Source organism: Crinia signifera, chromosome 4 (assembly GCF_055691185.1).
Source record: "Crinia signifera chromosome 4, ASM5569118v1, whole genome shotgun sequence".
Lineage (NCBI taxonomy): Eukaryota > Metazoa > Chordata > Amphibia > Anura > Myobatrachidae > Crinia > Crinia signifera.
The window spans coordinates 192,811,441-192,830,162 of NC_139220.1; the positions used below are offsets into that span (position 1 = coordinate 192,811,441).

An 18,722-nucleotide genomic window follows, 5' to 3' on the forward strand; every position below is an offset into this window, starting at 1 on the left:
ATATAGCTGCTTGTTTAAACGGGGGGGGGGGGGTTGGGGGCTTTCCCCCTCATACCAGAATATGCAGGGACTAGTCAGTCCATGCATTTTCTGGTGTGAAAGGGGTATTCAAATAGCCGGGACCTGCAGTGCTCTGAATACAGCCCCCTGCTCTCTGCCCGGCTGTCAATGGCTGTCATTTCTGCCCATTAGCGGCTGTCCCCCAATTACCGTGAGCATGTATTGGCAATGAGCATATGGCAACGAGCATGGAACCCCTGGCAATGAGCATGTACAGATGGAGCCGTCTTAAATGAGCATGTACAGATGGAGCCGCCTTAAACTTTGAAGGGGCTGGCTATACTTTTGCCAGCCCCACCAGCCGCCAGCTCCCGCCAAGGGGGCGCACGAGCACGTGTCGCTTGCACGCCCTGTGGCAACGGAGCTTCCCCCGGGTCCCTGCCGCCTCCCCCGCTGCCGTCGCCGGTCCCCCTCGCCGCCCCGACACCCCCCCCCCCACTAACCCTGCCTGTCTCCCTCAAGCGGAGACGGCAGGATGCCGCTGCCCCGCAGACAGAGGCATCACAGTTCAGTGTAGCCCCTGTCCGACGCCGCTCGCCAGAGGGGAGACTCTGGCAAACCCCGGCCAAAAATGACAGGGGCTACATCTGTAGGTAAGCAGCACTTATGTAGAATAATTTTTAATAGGCATTATGGTGTTATAATAGGTAATGGACATTATGGTGTGTGGCTTAACATGTAATGGGCATTATGGTGTAAATTTTAATGCGCGCCATGCCCCTGTTTATAAAGCATATTGTGCATTATTGCTCAATCTGTTTGGTATAGTGTGTATTTTGGTTCAATACATGTTGCAAAATGTGACTTTTGCCTTAATCTGTGTGGCATAACTTGAATTTTGTCTCAATCCATGTGCCATAATGTGAATTTTGGCTCATTCCATGTGGCATAATGTGTAAGAGGCAAGTACAGTATAAGGGGGTTACTATTGTGTTGCATGATTTGTATAAGGCAGTGGTTCCCAAACTGTGTGCCTAGGCTCCCTGGGGTGCCTCGGGACACTTGCAGGGGTGCCACGGGTTGCTGGTCCAGGACCAATTCAAATTATTTATGATCAATTATTTCTGGACAAAACCAGTGCTGGTGGCTGCCAATTATAAAATGTGTACAATCAGAAGCAAATCCTGCCCTTTACCACATAACTGAACCTAAGAAGCACATATAAACACAATCTACGTAATTTGATATATATTTTTTGGGGCCTAGGGGTGCCTTGGAAAAATTCTGATACTCTAGTGTGCCGTGATTAGAAAAAGATTGGAAACCCCTGGTATAAGGGGTATATGGTGTGGTAAACTTAGGTGACCACATAAAAGGCGCTGAAATGTTGTCTACCAAGTTTTGGCTTTCAGTATTTTTTTTATGACTGGAGTGCCACCTTACCCCGCAAGTATCTAAGGACATCGGCATCCTGCGGGTGCACCTTTGGAGGGCACCCACCAATATACCTCCCTGCCTTTTCCAGGCATATATAATTAGTTGAAACTATTTACACAAATAGAGACACACCCATGAGCAGACCACCCAAACAGAACACTGGTCACGCCTCCCATATTATTAGCTGCTGGCCACTACCCCTATTATTGCGCATAATAGGCCCTTGATAATTTTCAGCTCCAGGCCCATTTAGACCTTAATCTGGCACTGCTCTTAGGATTACATTTATTAATGCTTCTAAAAATGAAAAGAGGACTAGCAGTCAGATGAACAAAGTATCATTGCAGCACCCAGTACCTGGAATGGCAGGAACTCCATGGGGCAGTGACGGAACTCCCAGAGGCAATGGTGGATCCCCTGCCAGGCACCAAGCCTTGCAGGGGCTCCTCCACTGCTATCACCTTAAGTCCGGGTCTTTCAGCCGCATTGAGCCCTAGTCAGCAAATCAATGCTGTTCTTGCCCGGACACTATTGCAGCCGCCCGCGGAATCTTGTAGCCATGTGTGTTCATCTGCCACTACTCGGTCCTTCGCTCCCCAACCTACTTGTACTGTGTGGGGTCTGTAGACATATTCAGGTGAGTTCTCTGGTGCATTGCCCTGTTTGTGGGGAAGATTATTAGGGTACAGCATGGCAGTTCTCAGGTTACAGCAATGGCAGGTTTCAGCAGGCAACACACAGGCATCACAATAATCCCCACATTCTTTCCAGCCTATAGTCCAGCTGCTAACAGGCATTGGGAACACTGACCCTCTGCTGTGGACAAACATATATCAGGAAGTAACAGATGTTGGTAATAAATAAATTCTAAGACAAGGTTTGTGATACAGTGAAGGAGTGCACTGCATAAAAAGGGTGGGGTGTGAAAGTGGTAACATGAAAGTGGTGTGTTAGCCCATAGTTTTTTTTTCTAACATCAATATTTTAGAAGGCAAAGTCAGGTTTACTACACTTAGCAATGTTTATTTACATTGTACAGCATGCGGAGAAGTGAAATAAATAAAATGTACAACATTATTAAGGGTAGTCCAGAAGAGTTATACATTTTATTTTCTTCAGCTAACCTTTGCTGAAATCTGGGTTATTTGGATCCTGCTCGGTGGCAGCTTACCCTGTGACTGCAGAATTGGCTCCTTCCGAGAAGAGTCTGGATTGTTTGGTGAAAGATGGCTTCCTGGCAACTTTCTCCTAGCCATTGGAATGTAAAACCTGCAATCTCTCATTGGCTACTGCAGAGCTGCAAAACCTGGTGCTCAGATTTGTTATATTATGTGCCTATTTTATGTGCCAGTTTTAAGGCATCAGCTGAAGAATGCAATTGGGCAATTGTATTAAGCCTGCTGAAGAGATAAAGTGGAGATAAAGGGGAAGGTGATAATGCACCCAGGGCCGGCAACAAAAATCTTGGGGTACATTGATATCTTTGGGGCCCCCCGCAACAGCACACCCAGATTTTTATTACATTGAATATGTTTTTATTATTAGAAAGAAAAAAAAAATTAATATCAGAATCAGAAAGCTTTATTGGCCAGGTATACTTGCGTATACTAGGAATTTGAATTGGATTGCTGTGCAACAGCCAGTTAGGTACAATTAGACAGTAACAGTACAGATACACATAACACATACAGGTATACGCTTGAAGTACCCTGGGAATTATAGATGCAGGGAACACATACCCGCCAAGCAGTACAGCGCCTAGGCAGCCATCAGCGGTGCCAATGTAACAATGTGCCCCGGTGCTGGGACAGCTCCCCTGCTCCCAGCACCGGAGCAGCAGAGCAGGCAGAGGGGAAGCGAGCTGTGTCCTTTACAGTACACAGCTTCCCCGGTGCAGGGATCAGCTGTCGGATCCCCACGCCCATGGCTAGTCAGCGTCAGGTCTCCAGGGCTGGGACCTGTCATTGGGTTCCCGGTGCTGGAAGGGAAGTGGGGATCGGCAAAGCGGCGGCGCACAGAGCGGGGCTTTGAATTTGGGGCCAATCCAAAGCGCAGCTCACGGCGGTTTGAATTTCCCACCATTCGGGAGCCAATCATGGCTCTTGAATCGGCGGCCAATAGGTGACGGCCGGCCAAGCCAATCAGCGCTGTACTCGGCCCCGCCCCCGGCATCTGACATCCGACGCAGCCGGGAGGGCGAAGGAGGAAGTCCCCTGCCGGAGGAGCGCAGGAGCACTCCGGAAGAGGAGAGAAGCCGTTGGAGGACGGCGCAGAAGACGGCGGTGGACAGAAGAGCTCCACTGGCCGCTGAAGAGGCCAGAAGATGCCAGGATCAACAAAGAAGATCTCCGCAACCTTCTACAGGAAGAAAAGAAGCGACGGCGGCACTGGCCAGGAAGGGCCAGCGGCAGAAGAAAGAAGATGGCGGCCTCTCCCAACAGCTGGTAGACAGCCCTTGGGTCACCTACCGCCCCTCCACTGGACCACCGGATGTCGGGCACAAGGCCTGTGGGCACTGTCAGGCCCCCTTGGTCTGTGGGCATTATAGTCGGGCCCTCTCGGCCCGGGGGCATGTAATTGTTGGGCCCTCCTGGCCCGTGTTGTAGTCCGGCCCTCTAAGCCCGTGGCTGCTATTAGCGGGGGCATGTAATTGTTGGGCCCTCCTGGCCCGTGTTGTAGTCCGGCCCTCTAAGCCCGTGGCTGCTATTAGTCGGGCATTAGACCCGTGGGTGTTTTAAGTGGGCCTTCCAGGCCCAAGGTTTCCCCTCAATTTGCCGGGCACTAGGCCTTTGGCACAATAGCCAGGCGTGAGGCCCAAGGCCCAGTAGGATAGGCTCTAGGCCTGGGGGCTATAGAGTCAGGCACTAGGCCTGTGGCCATTGAAAGGCATTAGGCCTGGGAGCAGCTAGGAGGGTGGTAAGTGGCTCTGGTACTAGGCCAGAGTCACTGGTGTAATTGATTAGTCAGACTCTAGGTCCGCACAACTGCTAAAGGCCTATCAGTCAGTTTTGGCCTCTTAAAGGGAAGGGTACTTTTCATCCTCTTCTGAGAGGTCCTGCCCCTGGGAACAGTGGGCTCTGCGACGGCTCTTCCCAGAGCCCGGACCTAGTAAGGAAAGGGGGAACGGTTGTTCTCCCTACCCTGTCCCAGACGGCTGTTCAGAGGCAAAGGCGGCCTCAGGTGAGGGATGAAGATAGGAAGGCGGTAAGTAGCCTCACTCCATATATGTGTTCTCGGTTACCCATGTTATTGGTTATGTGTTTGGTACAAGGAAGATTGTGTTGACATGTTAGTCAAGTTATGTTGAGTTGTTAGTCCTTCGTGCTGTGGCATAGCAGCCTTAAGGTTCCTAGAGTTATCTACTTATTGTGTGTGTGTGTGGTACCAGCGAGGCGAGGGCAGGTGGTTAGCCAGTGTTGTGCTAGGAAAGGTTGTAGGATAGGGAGGTTGTCTGTCTTCTCCCATAGGTGCGGGTGAGCGTCCATCAAGGTGACCAGCTTGCAGAAGTGAGTAATCTTTCCGTTTGTCTGTTTCCCTTTTCCATGACCGCCAGCTTGGGCCACTGTACACGGACGTGTGAGTCCCCTATCTAAACACCTCGTGCGCAAGCGCCTATAGGTGAAACTGGGTGTCTGAGGCTTTGGCCAATGATGACCATTCACCCAGCCGGTGAAGGTCCCGGCCACCCATAACCCCCTCCTCATTCAACCCTCTGTGAGTTGAACTGTAGAGCCTGCTTAACCACCCTTTTGTTCCTGACAGTACAGCGAAGAATACTGAGAGAGGAATCCATCGGGAAGAAGATCCATTGTGTCCGGGTGCCAGAGTTTCCAGGACTGTGGTTTGACACGGCCTGAAGGTGAGAGGGTGCGGCACCAGGTAAGTGGTCCGGAGACACCTGCACTGCACCGCCTCTACACCCCTCTCACACCACTGGTCATTTCAGCAGCCAGTTAGGTAACAATATAAGCTGAGACAGTACAGTTATCACACAGGAAACACATACCCGCCGAGCTGCACAGTGCCTAGGCAGCCATCAGCAGCGCCACTAATCGCTGCAACAGCCAGGTACTTAACAGATATGCAGAGACAGTACAGATGCAGTACAGATTGCTGTGCAATGTACTAGACAGGGCAGACACGGGAGTTACATAAGGCTGAGTGCACAGTTCCTATTATTCACTATGTAATATAATATGGCAGGGCAGATGGGTGGGTGCCGCATTGTGCATCATATGGTTAGCTGTGTTGTGTGATGTCACTTAACGCATTAGTACTGGTAGCTGGACAGGTGACCAGACTGAGGGGGAATACTGGATTGGGGTCCATGTAAGACTGAGGGGGAATACTGGATTGGGGTCCATGTAAACCAGGTGGGCAGGCAGCACCTTTATAAACTATGGCTAGGGCTTCACTGGCGCAGCCATGCTTACATCGCCTGAGCCCCTCAGAGCCTTTGGGGCCCCTCTTTGACCCTCCCCGTTGCCTGTCCTGAACGCACCAGCCAATCAACTCCTAACTATCCTTTTTCAAACAGAGCTGATTATCACCTTCTACTTTATCTCCAATTTATCTCTTCAACACGCTTACTACATCTGCCCTAATATTTGGTATCTTGAGCAAGGTTAATCAATACGTTCTATACATAATGCAACTTAGACTTGCTCCCACATAAAAAATATTCATATGACTGTACAAAAGCTTAACATGAGATTGATGGATATAGCACATTTACAAGGATGTTTTGTAGTTGCTTTTTATTTTGTGATTTCTTCACAGTTCCAATTTTAAGATTTGGATACAATAACAAAATATTATACATTATGATTGTCAATTTTCTTTCAATGTCCTTTTCCTCTGATGATTAATACATGAATGCTATGAAATATTTTGGAGAAAATCCTACAAGGTTTTATGATTTGACATGGTGGTTCTAAGATGGTAGGAAGCTGCACTGTTGCAGCATTTGTTGAAGTTTTTTCCATCTCTGGCTTTAAGGTGTACTTTCAGTTTATAGAGTTGGCTTAAAAATAGAATGGACATGAAACTAAATTAGCTTTTGGACAGGGCTGTAACTATGGGGGGGGGGGGGGGCTAGGGGGTCAAGCCTGCTTGGTGGGAGGGGGGTGGGGCGGGGCAGAGCTGGCGCTACTCCCGATCTGCAACACTGAAAGTGGGGAAATACGCAGAATTCAAAACAGTGACAGCCGAGGAGGAAGGAGAAGGCTCCTCGTTCTGTATGTCCCAGAGGTGACGGGAAAGGCTGTGTGTGGGCTCCAGAGGTGTCAGAATGGACAGAGGAGACCTCATGGTAAGAGCAGTGAGGGGAGGCCAAGAGGAAGTGGAGGCAGATGGGCAGGACAGCGTCAGTAGAATGTTGCTGTAGAGAGGAGGGTGAAGCCTGTCCCTGCTATGCCACTGGTGGGTGGCAGGAGGGAGAGCGGTCTGGGAGGACGGCTTCCAGGGATTGTCACATTTTATCACAGCTGTCATGGTGGCGGCCGGGGGCTCAGGGCTGAGATGGGGCCCATGTATATGTCTGACTGCCAGGGGTTAGGAAAAGGTGTGGTACTGTGTGAGGTGTAGCTGTCTTCACAAAGAAACCTAACGTCCGCCCACACGGCTACTCTGGAAAACCAGCTTCTCAGCCAGCCTGGGTTAGTCAGTAGCTGATGACTGCCCAGCGTGATAACACAGGGCCATCTTAACAGCATTGTAGCAAAGCAATACATTTGGGGCCCCTCACACCCATTCACATGAAAAAATGGAACCCTGTGGTTCTGTGCCATCTCTCCACTTGCTTCCATACAATGAATGGCTGTCATCTACCAATCGGCATGCTGACATCCATTCACTGTTTGTCTGCAGGTGGGGAGGCAGGTAGAGAATGCTTGACTCTGATTGGTGGATAGCTCCACCCATCCAGCCATCCACCAATGAGCATGCTGACTTTCATTTACTATCTGGCAGAAGGCCCTCCAACCCAATTTGTCAAGTTTGAAAGCCTGTAGAATTGGGGGGGACCCATGGGTAGGTGCCCATTGAGCCCATACGTTAAGATGGCCCTGTGATAACAAAGTAATTTTTCAGTTTGGAAAGCCCACTGCTTCTGATTGTGTTTACTGTATGTCCGATATTTAAAAGGGCAATGCGTTTGTCTAGCAGTGTATTAAATATGGAATCTGTTGGGGGCAAATGTAATAAGGTCCGAGTCTGCTGGAGTTCTGTGATGCTAGACGATCTCTGACTTTTTTTAAAGCCGCAATAATTTGCAAGGCATGGTTTTCCATTGTAAATGATTGTGCTTTGAAAAAAACCTGTGAGATAGGCAAGTATCCTGCACTTCTGGCAAACTTGAACCCTGTTACATATGCCCCTGTGTAATATTGTGAATACATTAATTAGAGGAACGTTGCATCATTATGTTGATGTTGGGTAACAGTGTTATTTTGAATAGCCGTAGAAACTGCAGCAGTCGTTACACAGATAAATGTCTCACAAATAAAAGGGAATTACAGGTACTGTATGTCCAGAAGCAAGTTTGCTCTTTTTATAAATTTTTGTTAAAATTTTAGACATGGCATAAAAAGACCAAACACATAAACAGGAAAGCTCTTTTTCAAAAATTAGTTATTTTAATAAAAAAAACATCACAGTGGGCGATGCAAACTTTTTTTTTAATAATTTTCAATTTGTGCATTAAAATTTCCATGTAAAGAGAAGGTAACTACAAAGAAAATAAGAATTAAACCCATAGGAACCAGATAAAGCCAAAACACAAATTCCAAAAGCCTAGGGCTACAGCAACTAACCAGCAGATTTTCAAAGCGGTGGATTCAACAGATTTGAAAACCTGCAACTTAGCAAATATAGTTCTTATAGAGAGAAAGAAAGAGAAAGAGAGAGAAAAACAAAATAACTGTAATAATAAAATAATAGGAAGGAGGGTGACATATCACCCCTTGGGTATAGAGATGTAGGAAGTAAATGCAGCTTTGAAGGACTCATAATATACCAGTGTACTGTACAAAGAAAAGTTCCAAGATGAGGCCATGTGTGGGATAGGAGGGACTGTTATGACACAAGTCCTGTGCTAATTTCCATAACCCCCTTTATGACCCACGCAGGGCCTAGCCAGCCTTACTTTCGCCTTCCAATTTGGGCCATAAGTTGGGCATTTGCTGCAGCCTTTGCTCTCATATGTTTAGCCTTTGCAATGTCGAACAGAATGTTCATTAGGTGTGTTGGTACATCCAACGAAAGGGTAAATTTGGTCCGGCGGTCACTTTTTGCCTTGTTTTGATAAACCTTGCCCTTCACCTGGGACTGTGATAGATATCTGTAACGTGGAAATGTCCTTTTCTCTTCTCTTGTTCTTTCATCTTCTTCGTCTTCCTCCTCTTCGTCTTGGGAAAAATGGTTATCGCTTGGTCCAAATTCATAGCTCCTCTTATTGAGAACTGAGTTGTCATCTAAACTTCTCCTCTTGGCCTCCTCAAGGGCTTCCTTCAAGCAGCTGAAAATTGACTCTGCTTTGTAAAAGTTGTAGTGAACACTGGACCTGGCCATGCACAGTATGAGTAGTAGCAGGAGGAGCCTAGTGTGAGGCATACTTCCACCCTGTATGTAAGGAAACACAAGCAAAATATAATAGCACCACGACTTGTACAAAACAATAAATATATTCATCAAATGTATGCACAGGCTAGGGGAAAAACAAAAAAAGGCGTACCTATATACCCTGGTAAAACTCAGAATCAGCCACATTATGTACAACTTAGTGGTTTTTTTTTTTTGGGAAAATATATTTTATTGGAGCTAAAGAAATATAGCTATCCATGTGGCATCGTGATAAATGCCTTGATCCTTATTCTGGTTGACTTTGCAGGGTGCGAATTTTGCAGCCTTGCGAGTTCCCCAGATGCCCCCCTCAAGCAGACCTGGGCCCCTGCAGCAGACCCTGGCCCAGGTAAAATGTAGCCGTTCCCACTACTCTCAACAGCACTGACAATGGCTTTCTGATCACTGGGCTCTGCAATTTAGCAGAGCAGTGATCAGGTTTGAATAACCCTCCATGTTACTATGTAATGGATGTGAATGCATTTTTTTAAGCAACAAAAAATAAAGAAGTTGGCAATATAAAGATAAATATACACAGATATAGTCCATCTCATCTGCTATTTCAAGTAACTTCTGCATAGTTTACAGCAACAGATATAGAATAAGCAAACAACTGAGGCAGACCACTAATGCATGGTTGCCTACCTGGGTGTGGTATAGGGGTAGGCAACCATGCATTAGTGCTCTGCCTCAGTTGTTTATCCCAACATCGGGATCCCGAATGGCCGGACCCAGGCAGCATGGTGAGTGCAACTAAGCCCCTTGCGGGCATGGTGGCTCGCTGCGCTCGCCACCTATTCTATTCTCCCTCTATGGGGGTCGTGGACCCCCACGAGGGAAAATAGCGGATGGCCGTCGGGAACCCGGCTGTCAGTGTTTTGACAGTCGGGATCCCGACGTCGGGTGAATGCCTGTCGGGATCCCGACTGTCGGGACCCCGTCCGGCACCCGCCTACCTGACCCTCAATTTCAGGGAGAAAATGCTCTGTTCCTGGACTTCCCTGGTAATGTATGATTGCCATCACCTGTGGTGAGCTAGGTAATTTATAAGAAAGGTGTTTCACCACAGGTCTAAACGAGAAATACTGAAAAACAATAAAAACACTGTAGTCACTTAGTGTAAAAAATAAATGATATGTTTATTGACTCCTCCCCAACAGGGTTTTTTTTTGTGATAAAAGATGATTTACATATCAAAAAGAAGAATAGAGAAGGGAGATTTGTGCGGCCTAATACCGGTATACACTAACAAGACAAACGGATATAAAACACAAAACATATAAATGGCTGCAGTCCAATGTAATGCAGATAGTCCAGGTTGCGAGTGGCAAAATTCCCCAAGGGAGGGATATAATAAGGCAGGGGAATGAATTTGTCCTGCAGTGAAAGTCTCAAAGGAAAAAAAGGGGTTACCGTTCAAAATCCCGACCGCCGAAATCCCGACAAGGTGGGGACGTGGATCACCCCCCCCCCCCTTGCGGGCTCACTGCACTCACCACACAGCAGGCCCGGTGCTTCGCCAAGCTCGGCACACTAATTTGTTCTCTCTCTATGGGTGTCGTGGACACCCACGGAGGGAGAAAGTGTTGGGATTTAGGCGGTCAGGATTTTGAACGCCGGTATTTGAACAGTATCCCGCCCATTGTTAACGTCCCCCTCCCTTGTCTGAATGGTTCAGATGATGGATGGCTTTGTTAATAAAGGCCGTACTGCAGCTGCAGCATAGACCACATATGCATCCTTGCGAGTCAACCAGAAACCTCCCTGTGAATGGTGGTACGCCGGCCCACCATTCAGTGGGTGCGTACATTCGCATGGTATGCGAATGGATGATTTACATATACATTAATTCGCATGACAGAGGGAACCTCCCACATCTTTCGATGGTCGACCATCGAAAGATGTGGTGTGCACACGTATATATAAAGTGAATCACAGGTCACTTTTATATGCATGTACTGTATGTTCTCTGTGAAATGGGCAGGCAGCTGACATCTGGTGATGTCAGCTGCGTGCCCCGATGCCCACGTCACCGGGCCATTACCATAAGAACGTCCAGTGATTTCATGGGAATGCCCATGAAACGCTGGACGTTCCCATGTGCGAGTACCCCTGGCCGCCGCTTCCCCCTGCCCACATGCGCAAAAATGCATGGACACTAAACATCGCCCCCATACAAACTCATATGCACTAACAAACGGACCTGAATAAGGTTCTTAATACAGACATCAGTTCATTCGGACTATACAGTTTATGATCCTTGTGGAGCTCTCTTGGGTACTGCCTAGGCCCAACATCACATTTGACAAGTGTTCCAGTTCTTTGATATACAGTATTTATCTGCAGATATCATCTGACACAGTACACAATTTTTGCGAGTACACAGATCTGTTCAAACTTGCTGGACATGGAAAGTGAGATATGTGAAGACAGACATTGAAGGTAGGAGAAGATAGGGACTGGGGCTGGGTTGAGAGTTTGTGGGCTAAAAACTGCCACAGCTCAAAGTGAAAGTAAAAACGGTGACAGATCAAAATGAAAGTACTTTGCAGAAGCTGTCATTTTGATGGACTTTTAATTAGTAATAATATATGTAATATAATGTAAAAACTATTTAATTTAACAAAATAATCCAATATGTTTGTGATATATTTATGTATGTGCATATACAGTATATATATATATATATATATATATATATATAAATATATATATATATATGTATATGTATCCCCAATATTCCAACTCGCGCTAAAGCATATTTTACAAGTTAATTTTTGATGTTCGGCAGCCTCACCACTAGGTTTCCTGAGGGGTAGGGAACAAACACAGCACAATATTTTTACCCAATAGGGGTATGGCGCCTAAGGTAAGAATGTAAATGTCCAAATACAGTCTGTAGGATCCACATCCAATGAAGCAAAAAGGAGATATCTTCCAATATTTGTTTATTTGACTTCACAGGATTATAAAAACGCTTGTAGAGATAACCTACGCATTTCGTTTCACAGAGACTTCATCAGGGGAAATGTAACAGTCTTTCTGTTAATGTTTGATGTATGAATAAAGTAGAAAACTTCCTTTATTGTGGTGATGTCTTTCAGTTCTTATACACGGGACGTGGTAATTCTTTATCCCTATGTTTTTAATATACTAATTTCTATTAGTTAATTTGTGATAAGAAGCAGTACACTGCCTATAATATTAGTGGTTCTGGTACTTCAGTTGGCCTCATCTATTATTAGGTTAATAACTGGACCTAAAATACGGATGACAGTCCTTCATCCTGCAGTAAAAATACAAAATCTCCAATGGGACTTCTGGTTGCTCCAGAGAAGGCCAGCAGAAAACATTTCCCCTGATGAAGTCTGTGAGACGAAACGCGTTGGGTTTCTCTACAAGCATTTTTTTTAATCCTGTGAAGTCAAATAAACAAATATTGGAAGATATCTCCTTTTTGCTTCATTGGATATGGATCCTACAGACTGTATTTGGACATTTACACTCTTCAATGTTTACCCTACCCCTACCGCTGGAGGATCAGTAGGTGCCCCAAAACATTGCTATGCCCAGGGGTCTACACTGCTGTTGACGCCCCTGTATGTATATTATGTATATATATATATGTGTGTGTGTATATATATATATATATATATATATATATATATACTAGTTGTTTCATCGCGCCCTACGGGCGCTCTTCACACCGTCGTAAGGGGCTACGCTACATTAAAATTATAAATATATTTTAATGTGAATTATGTTTGTTATTTGTGGATGAATGTGTTTAATTTTGGGTGGGGCGGATGGTGTTGGCGGGAAGGGGTGTGTTGGGTTAGGGATTTTGGTGGTGTGTCTGCGTGTTGACCTGGGAAGTGTGTCAGTGAGTAATAAATACACCTGTGTGTCTGCGTGTTGACCTGGGAAGTGTGTCAGTGAGTAATGAGTACACCTGTGTGTCTGCGCGGTGACCTGGGAAGTGACAGTGAGTAATGAGTACACCTGTGTGTCTGCGCGGTGACGTGGGAAGTGTGTCAGTGAGTAATGAGTACACCTGTGTGTCTGCGTGGTGACGTGGGAAGTGTGTCAGTGAGTAATGAGTACACCTGTGTGTCTGCGTGGTGACCTGGGAAGTGTGTCAGTGAGTAATGAGTACACCTGTGTGTTTGCCTGGTGACCTGGGAAGTGTGTCAGTGAGTAATGAGTACACCTGTGTGTTTGCCTGGTGACCTGGGAAGTGTGTCAGTGAGTAATAAGCACACCTGTGTGTGTCTGCCCGGTGACCTTGCTGCTGTGTGCAGGCAGGGGTGTGTGTGTGTGCCAGGGGTGGGTGTGCAGGACGGTGGGGTGTGCAGGCTGGGGGGGGGGGAGCGGGTTGCTGCTGCTGTGTGCAGGCAGGAAGGGGGGGTGGGTGTGCAGGACGGTGGGGTGTGCAGGCCGGGGGGGGGGAGCGGGTTGCTGCTGCCTTGTGCACCCCCCCCCCTAAGTTATTATAGACAACCTCCTCCTCTCCCCCTCCTTCCCCAGACTTGCTGGCATCCCCCTCCCACATGTGACATACCTGTGGCGCCTGACACTCACAGGGCAGTCTTGCTTCACCCGGCCAGCGGCAGATTGGAAATGCCTGAGAGGAGCTACAGCCAGCCCAGAGCTTTACTATAAAGGAGGAGGCAGCTCTGCTGAGTCACAGCTGCATCATGCTTTTCTCCTCTCAGGCTGTGACCATGTGACTCTGTCTGCGACTCGAGGTCAGCCTGAGAGGAGGCAGAGCTGCTCCCCCTGGCTGCCAGAGGCTGCTATGTCAGCACCACAGATCTTCAGCTGCGCAGACTTAATTTATTCACTGCACTCCCTTCCGCCCCCATCGACCCTGGCTGAGCTACATGTGTCTGTGAGTATTATAGGTGTGTGGTATTGCGGGGGGTGTAGTGCAGGCAGGCAGGGGCCAATATGTGTGTATTATGTCTTATATATTAGGCTACATGTGTGTGTGTATTATGTGTGGTGTGTGTGTATAAGGCTGGGTGGGGGGTGGAGTTTCATGTGTGACCCTGTCCAGCGTTATACACACACTCTCAGGATGATTGACACATGTAGCCAAATATATAAGAGATATATATATTATAATTTTATTATTATTATTATTGTTGTTATTATTTATATACATTTGGTCTATCTATAATACTTTAACTGACCCGGCATATACTGGGTCACCTAAGGGTCGATCTCCGTGCTTTGCTCCGCCCCTCTGGAAACCCCCTTCTGAAAATCCTGCGTTTGCCCCTGCTAGTGCTGTGAAAGAAAACCGAGGGCTGATTAAGCAAGAGGTGACATAAACCACTGAAGGCATCTGAGCTGCCTGCACTTTAGGCTGTTTTGCTAGGGGTTATGACAAGATCAGTGTTAGCCAATTAGGGATCAAAGGAGGAGTTCCTTGAGCTAGGAGTAGTCAGGAAGTCAGGTGATCTGCCTCTCTCTGGTCGGAATTTCCCCACCCTCCCTTCCTAACTTTCTTTTCTTGGCGGCGGTAAAGAACGGTCCTTGTTTAAATGAATATCATATGAAGATAGTGGGGTGCACTCTCCCGACATCAATATGTCGCTAGCCAATGCCCCTTGGACAGGGGATGGGTGGGTCAAGAGGGGAGAGTTGGACACCAATGATGTATGAATGGTGTGTTGTGATCTTACCCCTCTCTTTTCTATGACCATTATTTAGGGCCGCCACCCTTTATAGTCAGGTTATAGCTGTCAATTAATAAATATGACATCATATTTTGAACGCCAGCACTTGTGTCTGTGTTATTTTAGTGTTAAGGTCTTAGATAAGTTTATTAAAGTGTGGGGCATAAAGATTGCTGATGGTGAGTTTAATAGATGTATAATGCCACCTAGTGGTTAATACCATTTATAACTTATGCAAAAAGTGGTCGCACTGTAACAAAAATTGTAATATTTGCAGACAACTCAAACAGGGATTAATCACGTGTTCGGGGGAAATTTACAAAAAATTTACAAAAAATTTACAAAAAATTGTATTCGTATTCTTGATACGAATGACTACGGCTGCATACGTCATATGCAAAGTCGTGTACCGGAGGGGAATTTACAAAGCAGTCAAATTCGACTGCTTTGTAACCCTCCAATGTCGTATTAATTTGTATTAATGGCTGTATATACGGCCGCTAATACGAATTCCTACAGGCAGTCTGCACGGATCAGTCAGATCCGTGCAGGCTGCAAGGTGTAAAAAAAATAGAAAAATAAATAAATGTAAAAAAAAATGGCGTGGGGTCCCCCCACAGCCGTAACCAGCACCAGGCTAAAAGAGCCGGGGCCAGTAATAAAATATCAGGAAACCCGACAAATAGGGGTTCCCCGATTTTTTTTAAAACCAGCCCCAGGCTTCAGGTCTGGGGCTGGTTTCAAAATACGGGGGACAAAATGACTAGGGGTCCCCCGTAGTTTAAGAACCAGCCACAGGCCAAACCAGCCAGCAGGGTAATGTCACAGCCGGGGGGACACTTATTATATAAGGTCCCGCGGCCAAAGCATTAACCCTACCAACCAGTCGGCCTGGCCAGGGGCCCTGGGGGAGTGGAGACCCCCCCCAATAAAGGGGTCCCCCCTCCCCTCCAGGACTTACCTGACCAGGCTGAAGCCTGGTGCTGTCCCCGGTGAACCTGTACGGTGGTCACCGGGCCCGCTGGCACTTGTAGTTCCACAGTAATAAAATAGTCAAATAAACACACACTGACACACAATAAAAATAAAACTTTAATACATCCAAAGCCCACACATACTGATACTTACCTATCTTGAGCCCGTAGGTAGGTCCCTGGGTCTTGGTCCGGTGTCTTGCTCCTGGTCCATGTCGGCGTTCAGCTCCATGTCGACGTCCAGGTCCATGTCGGCGGCATCTGTGACGGCGTCCGGTCCGGGTCTGAAGAAATCCATGGGGGACCTGTGGAAGGAAATCCAACTCATCCAGGTCCTCCTGCGAAGATCTGTCGCCTTGATCCACCGTAGTCCTGGTCTTCTGCCACATGACGGCGATTCCGGCAGCTCCCCGCATCAGACTGATGAGAGGCGCAGAGATCTTTCATCTTCCGCGCCTCTCCACTGAATGATTCTATTGGCCGCCTAGCGGGCAATCAGGAGCCGAGAAAGTCGGCAACTTTTGCAACCTGCATGACCAGACATTGGTTACCGCAGGAATTGTCATTGGGTACTCTTTACCTAGAACGGCGCCCATCGCGGGCATCGCATGTACATCGCATGCCATTATAATGGCATGCGATGCGACCGATGCGATGGCCGCGATTTTACATAGAAATGCATGTTAAAATGTAAATCGCGTCGGTCGCATCGCATGCGACCAAAAAATCGCATGCGATGCGACCAACGCGATTACCGCGAATGGCCCAATTGACCCGATTTTACATAGGAAACAATGTTAAATGGCCCAATTGACCCGATTTTACATAGGGAACAATGTTAAATGGCCCACAGACCCCAAATAGCCACCCTGAAGTGTGAAATGGCCCCCCCAATTGTTAACGCCACCCCACGATCAACGTCAACCCGAAGCGTGGCGAGCGCAGCGAGCCCACGAGGGGCGGCGGTACGCGTCCTCCGACCTTTTCATACCCCCACTATCCACGTCGGCGCGGAGTTGAGAATAGAAAGTGTGGCGAGCACAGCGAGCCACCGAGCCCGAAGCGTGGCGAGGGGACGCGGATACCTTCACAGGTATCCGCATCCCCTCGCGGGCTTCACAGGTATGCGTGTCCGCTCGCCACGCTTCGGGCTCGGTGGCTCGCCACACTTTCTATTCTCAACTCCACGCCAACGTGGATAGTGGGGGTATGAAAAGGTCGGAGGACGCGTACCGCTGCCCCTCGCGGGCTCGCTGCGCTCGCCATGCTTCGAGTTGACGTTGATCATGGGGTGGCGTTAACAATTGGGGGGGCCATTTCACACTTCAGGGTGGCTATTTGTGGTCTGTGGGCCATTTAACATTGTTCCCTATGTAAAATCAGGTCAATTGGGCCATTTAACATTGTTCCCTATGTAAAATCGCGGTAAGCCCAGTGACACAGTGAGCGAGGGGAAGGAGCGATGCGCTCCCCTCCCTGGGAAATCAGTTGTGCCCACTGCCTCTGTCTGTGTGGACGGGGAGAGGAGGAGGTAGGAAGGGAGGTGGCGGCGTTGGGGGAGCTGCCGGGCGCCCCGGCTGTTTAACAGAGGCGGACAAGCCGTGCGGTGCCCCGGGCTGCTGCACAGCTTGTCCGCCTCTAGAAACGGCCCTGTGTGTACCCAGCCAAAGCAATAGCAATGCTTGGCCCTGCACAGCATGCTGGATAAATCTAGTTACACACCAGCCAGGGTCAGTGTTTTCCAGTGACAGATCACTCAGCACACAGCGCTGACCCATTGCTGTGTACCGCTGTGTGCTGAGCGGTCTACATTGCTCAGATCGCTAAACATCTAGTCCCCTATAGACTTCAATTCAAGTAATTTAAACTACATAATGCAATTGTAACTAATAGCACTTTATTTTAAACTATGCCTGTAAAAATATATGAATTATGGAATGAAGATTTTTAATTGCAAAATTATATTTAGCCTTTTATTACTAATGAAGTGAACTACTTATATATCTCTATTAATCAATGATTGGCAGTATTTAAACTTCTATTATAATTAATTGTTAACATTTTATACAGTACATACCTTTCTAAGAAATATCTGAGGCATTTCAAGGGATTCGGTATGAAATCCCGACGGTCAAAATCCCGACAGGGTCAAAATCCCGAATGGGTCATAATACCGACAAGGACAAAATCCCGACATTTAAAATCCCGACAAGGTCAAAATACCGACATATAGAATGTACAGGTAAAACAGTCAACATGACTTTGTGTCGACAGGTCACAAGGTCGACATGGGTTTTTTCACTGTTCTTTTACCCGAATGTCGACATGGTCGACATGGACACCGTTTGACGTGAACCGCAGCCCCTCGCATCGCTCGCTTCACTCGCAATGCTTCGGGCACACTATTTTATTCTCCCACCACGCCCTAGTGGATGGTAGGGCATGAAATACCGCCTGTCGGCACATGTCGGGTTTAAAAAGTGAAAATAACAATGTCGACCTCACGACCTGGCGTCACAAAGTCATGTTGACTGTTTTACCTGTACATTTTATATGTCGGTATTTTGATCTTTCGGGATTTTAAATGTCGGGATTTTGTCCTTGTCGGGATTTTGTCCTTGACTGTATTTTGACCATCGGGTTTTTGACTGCATCCCATTTCAAGTTATATAAATAGGCACAGAATATTGGTGGTTCTTTGCAAAATATAGGGCCTAATTCAGCATGAATCCCTAATCAGAGATTAGCGAATTGAGCGATTATGAAATGACTGTGTATGCGAACAATATGCATTGCACAACATGTGTGTGTGTGGGGGATTGTGCGGAAAATGCGTATGGAGTGTAAACATAATGGAGCTACAGCTTGACTGACTGGAAGCCGGCGTTTAGGGGTGGTACCCTACTGTTTTCCAGGTGTGGTGGAAAAAACACAGACATGCCCAGCCACCCTTTCGCAATTCTTTTTGAAATTTAGCGAGGGGCATTTAACCTTTCTGTCTGGGCAG

The 18,722-nt window shown here is 47.3% G+C and overlaps 1 protein-coding gene across 1 annotated transcript in view; it reads right to left on the bottom strand.

The window, feature by feature from the left end:
* Window positions 1-6,595: 6,595 nt before the first annotated feature.
* Window positions 6,596-18,722, bottom strand: part of UCN3 (urocortin 3) — a 43,043-nt gene continuing 30,916 nt past the window's right edge. The window contains exon 2 of the mRNA XM_083179723.1: window positions 6,596-9,057. Within this exon, the coding sequence (XP_083035849.1) occupies window positions 8,578-9,048 (471 nt within the window). The 5' untranslated portion in view covers window positions 9,049-9,057 and the 3' untranslated portion in view covers window positions 6,596-8,577. The remainder of the gene's footprint in view (window positions 9,058-18,722) is intronic.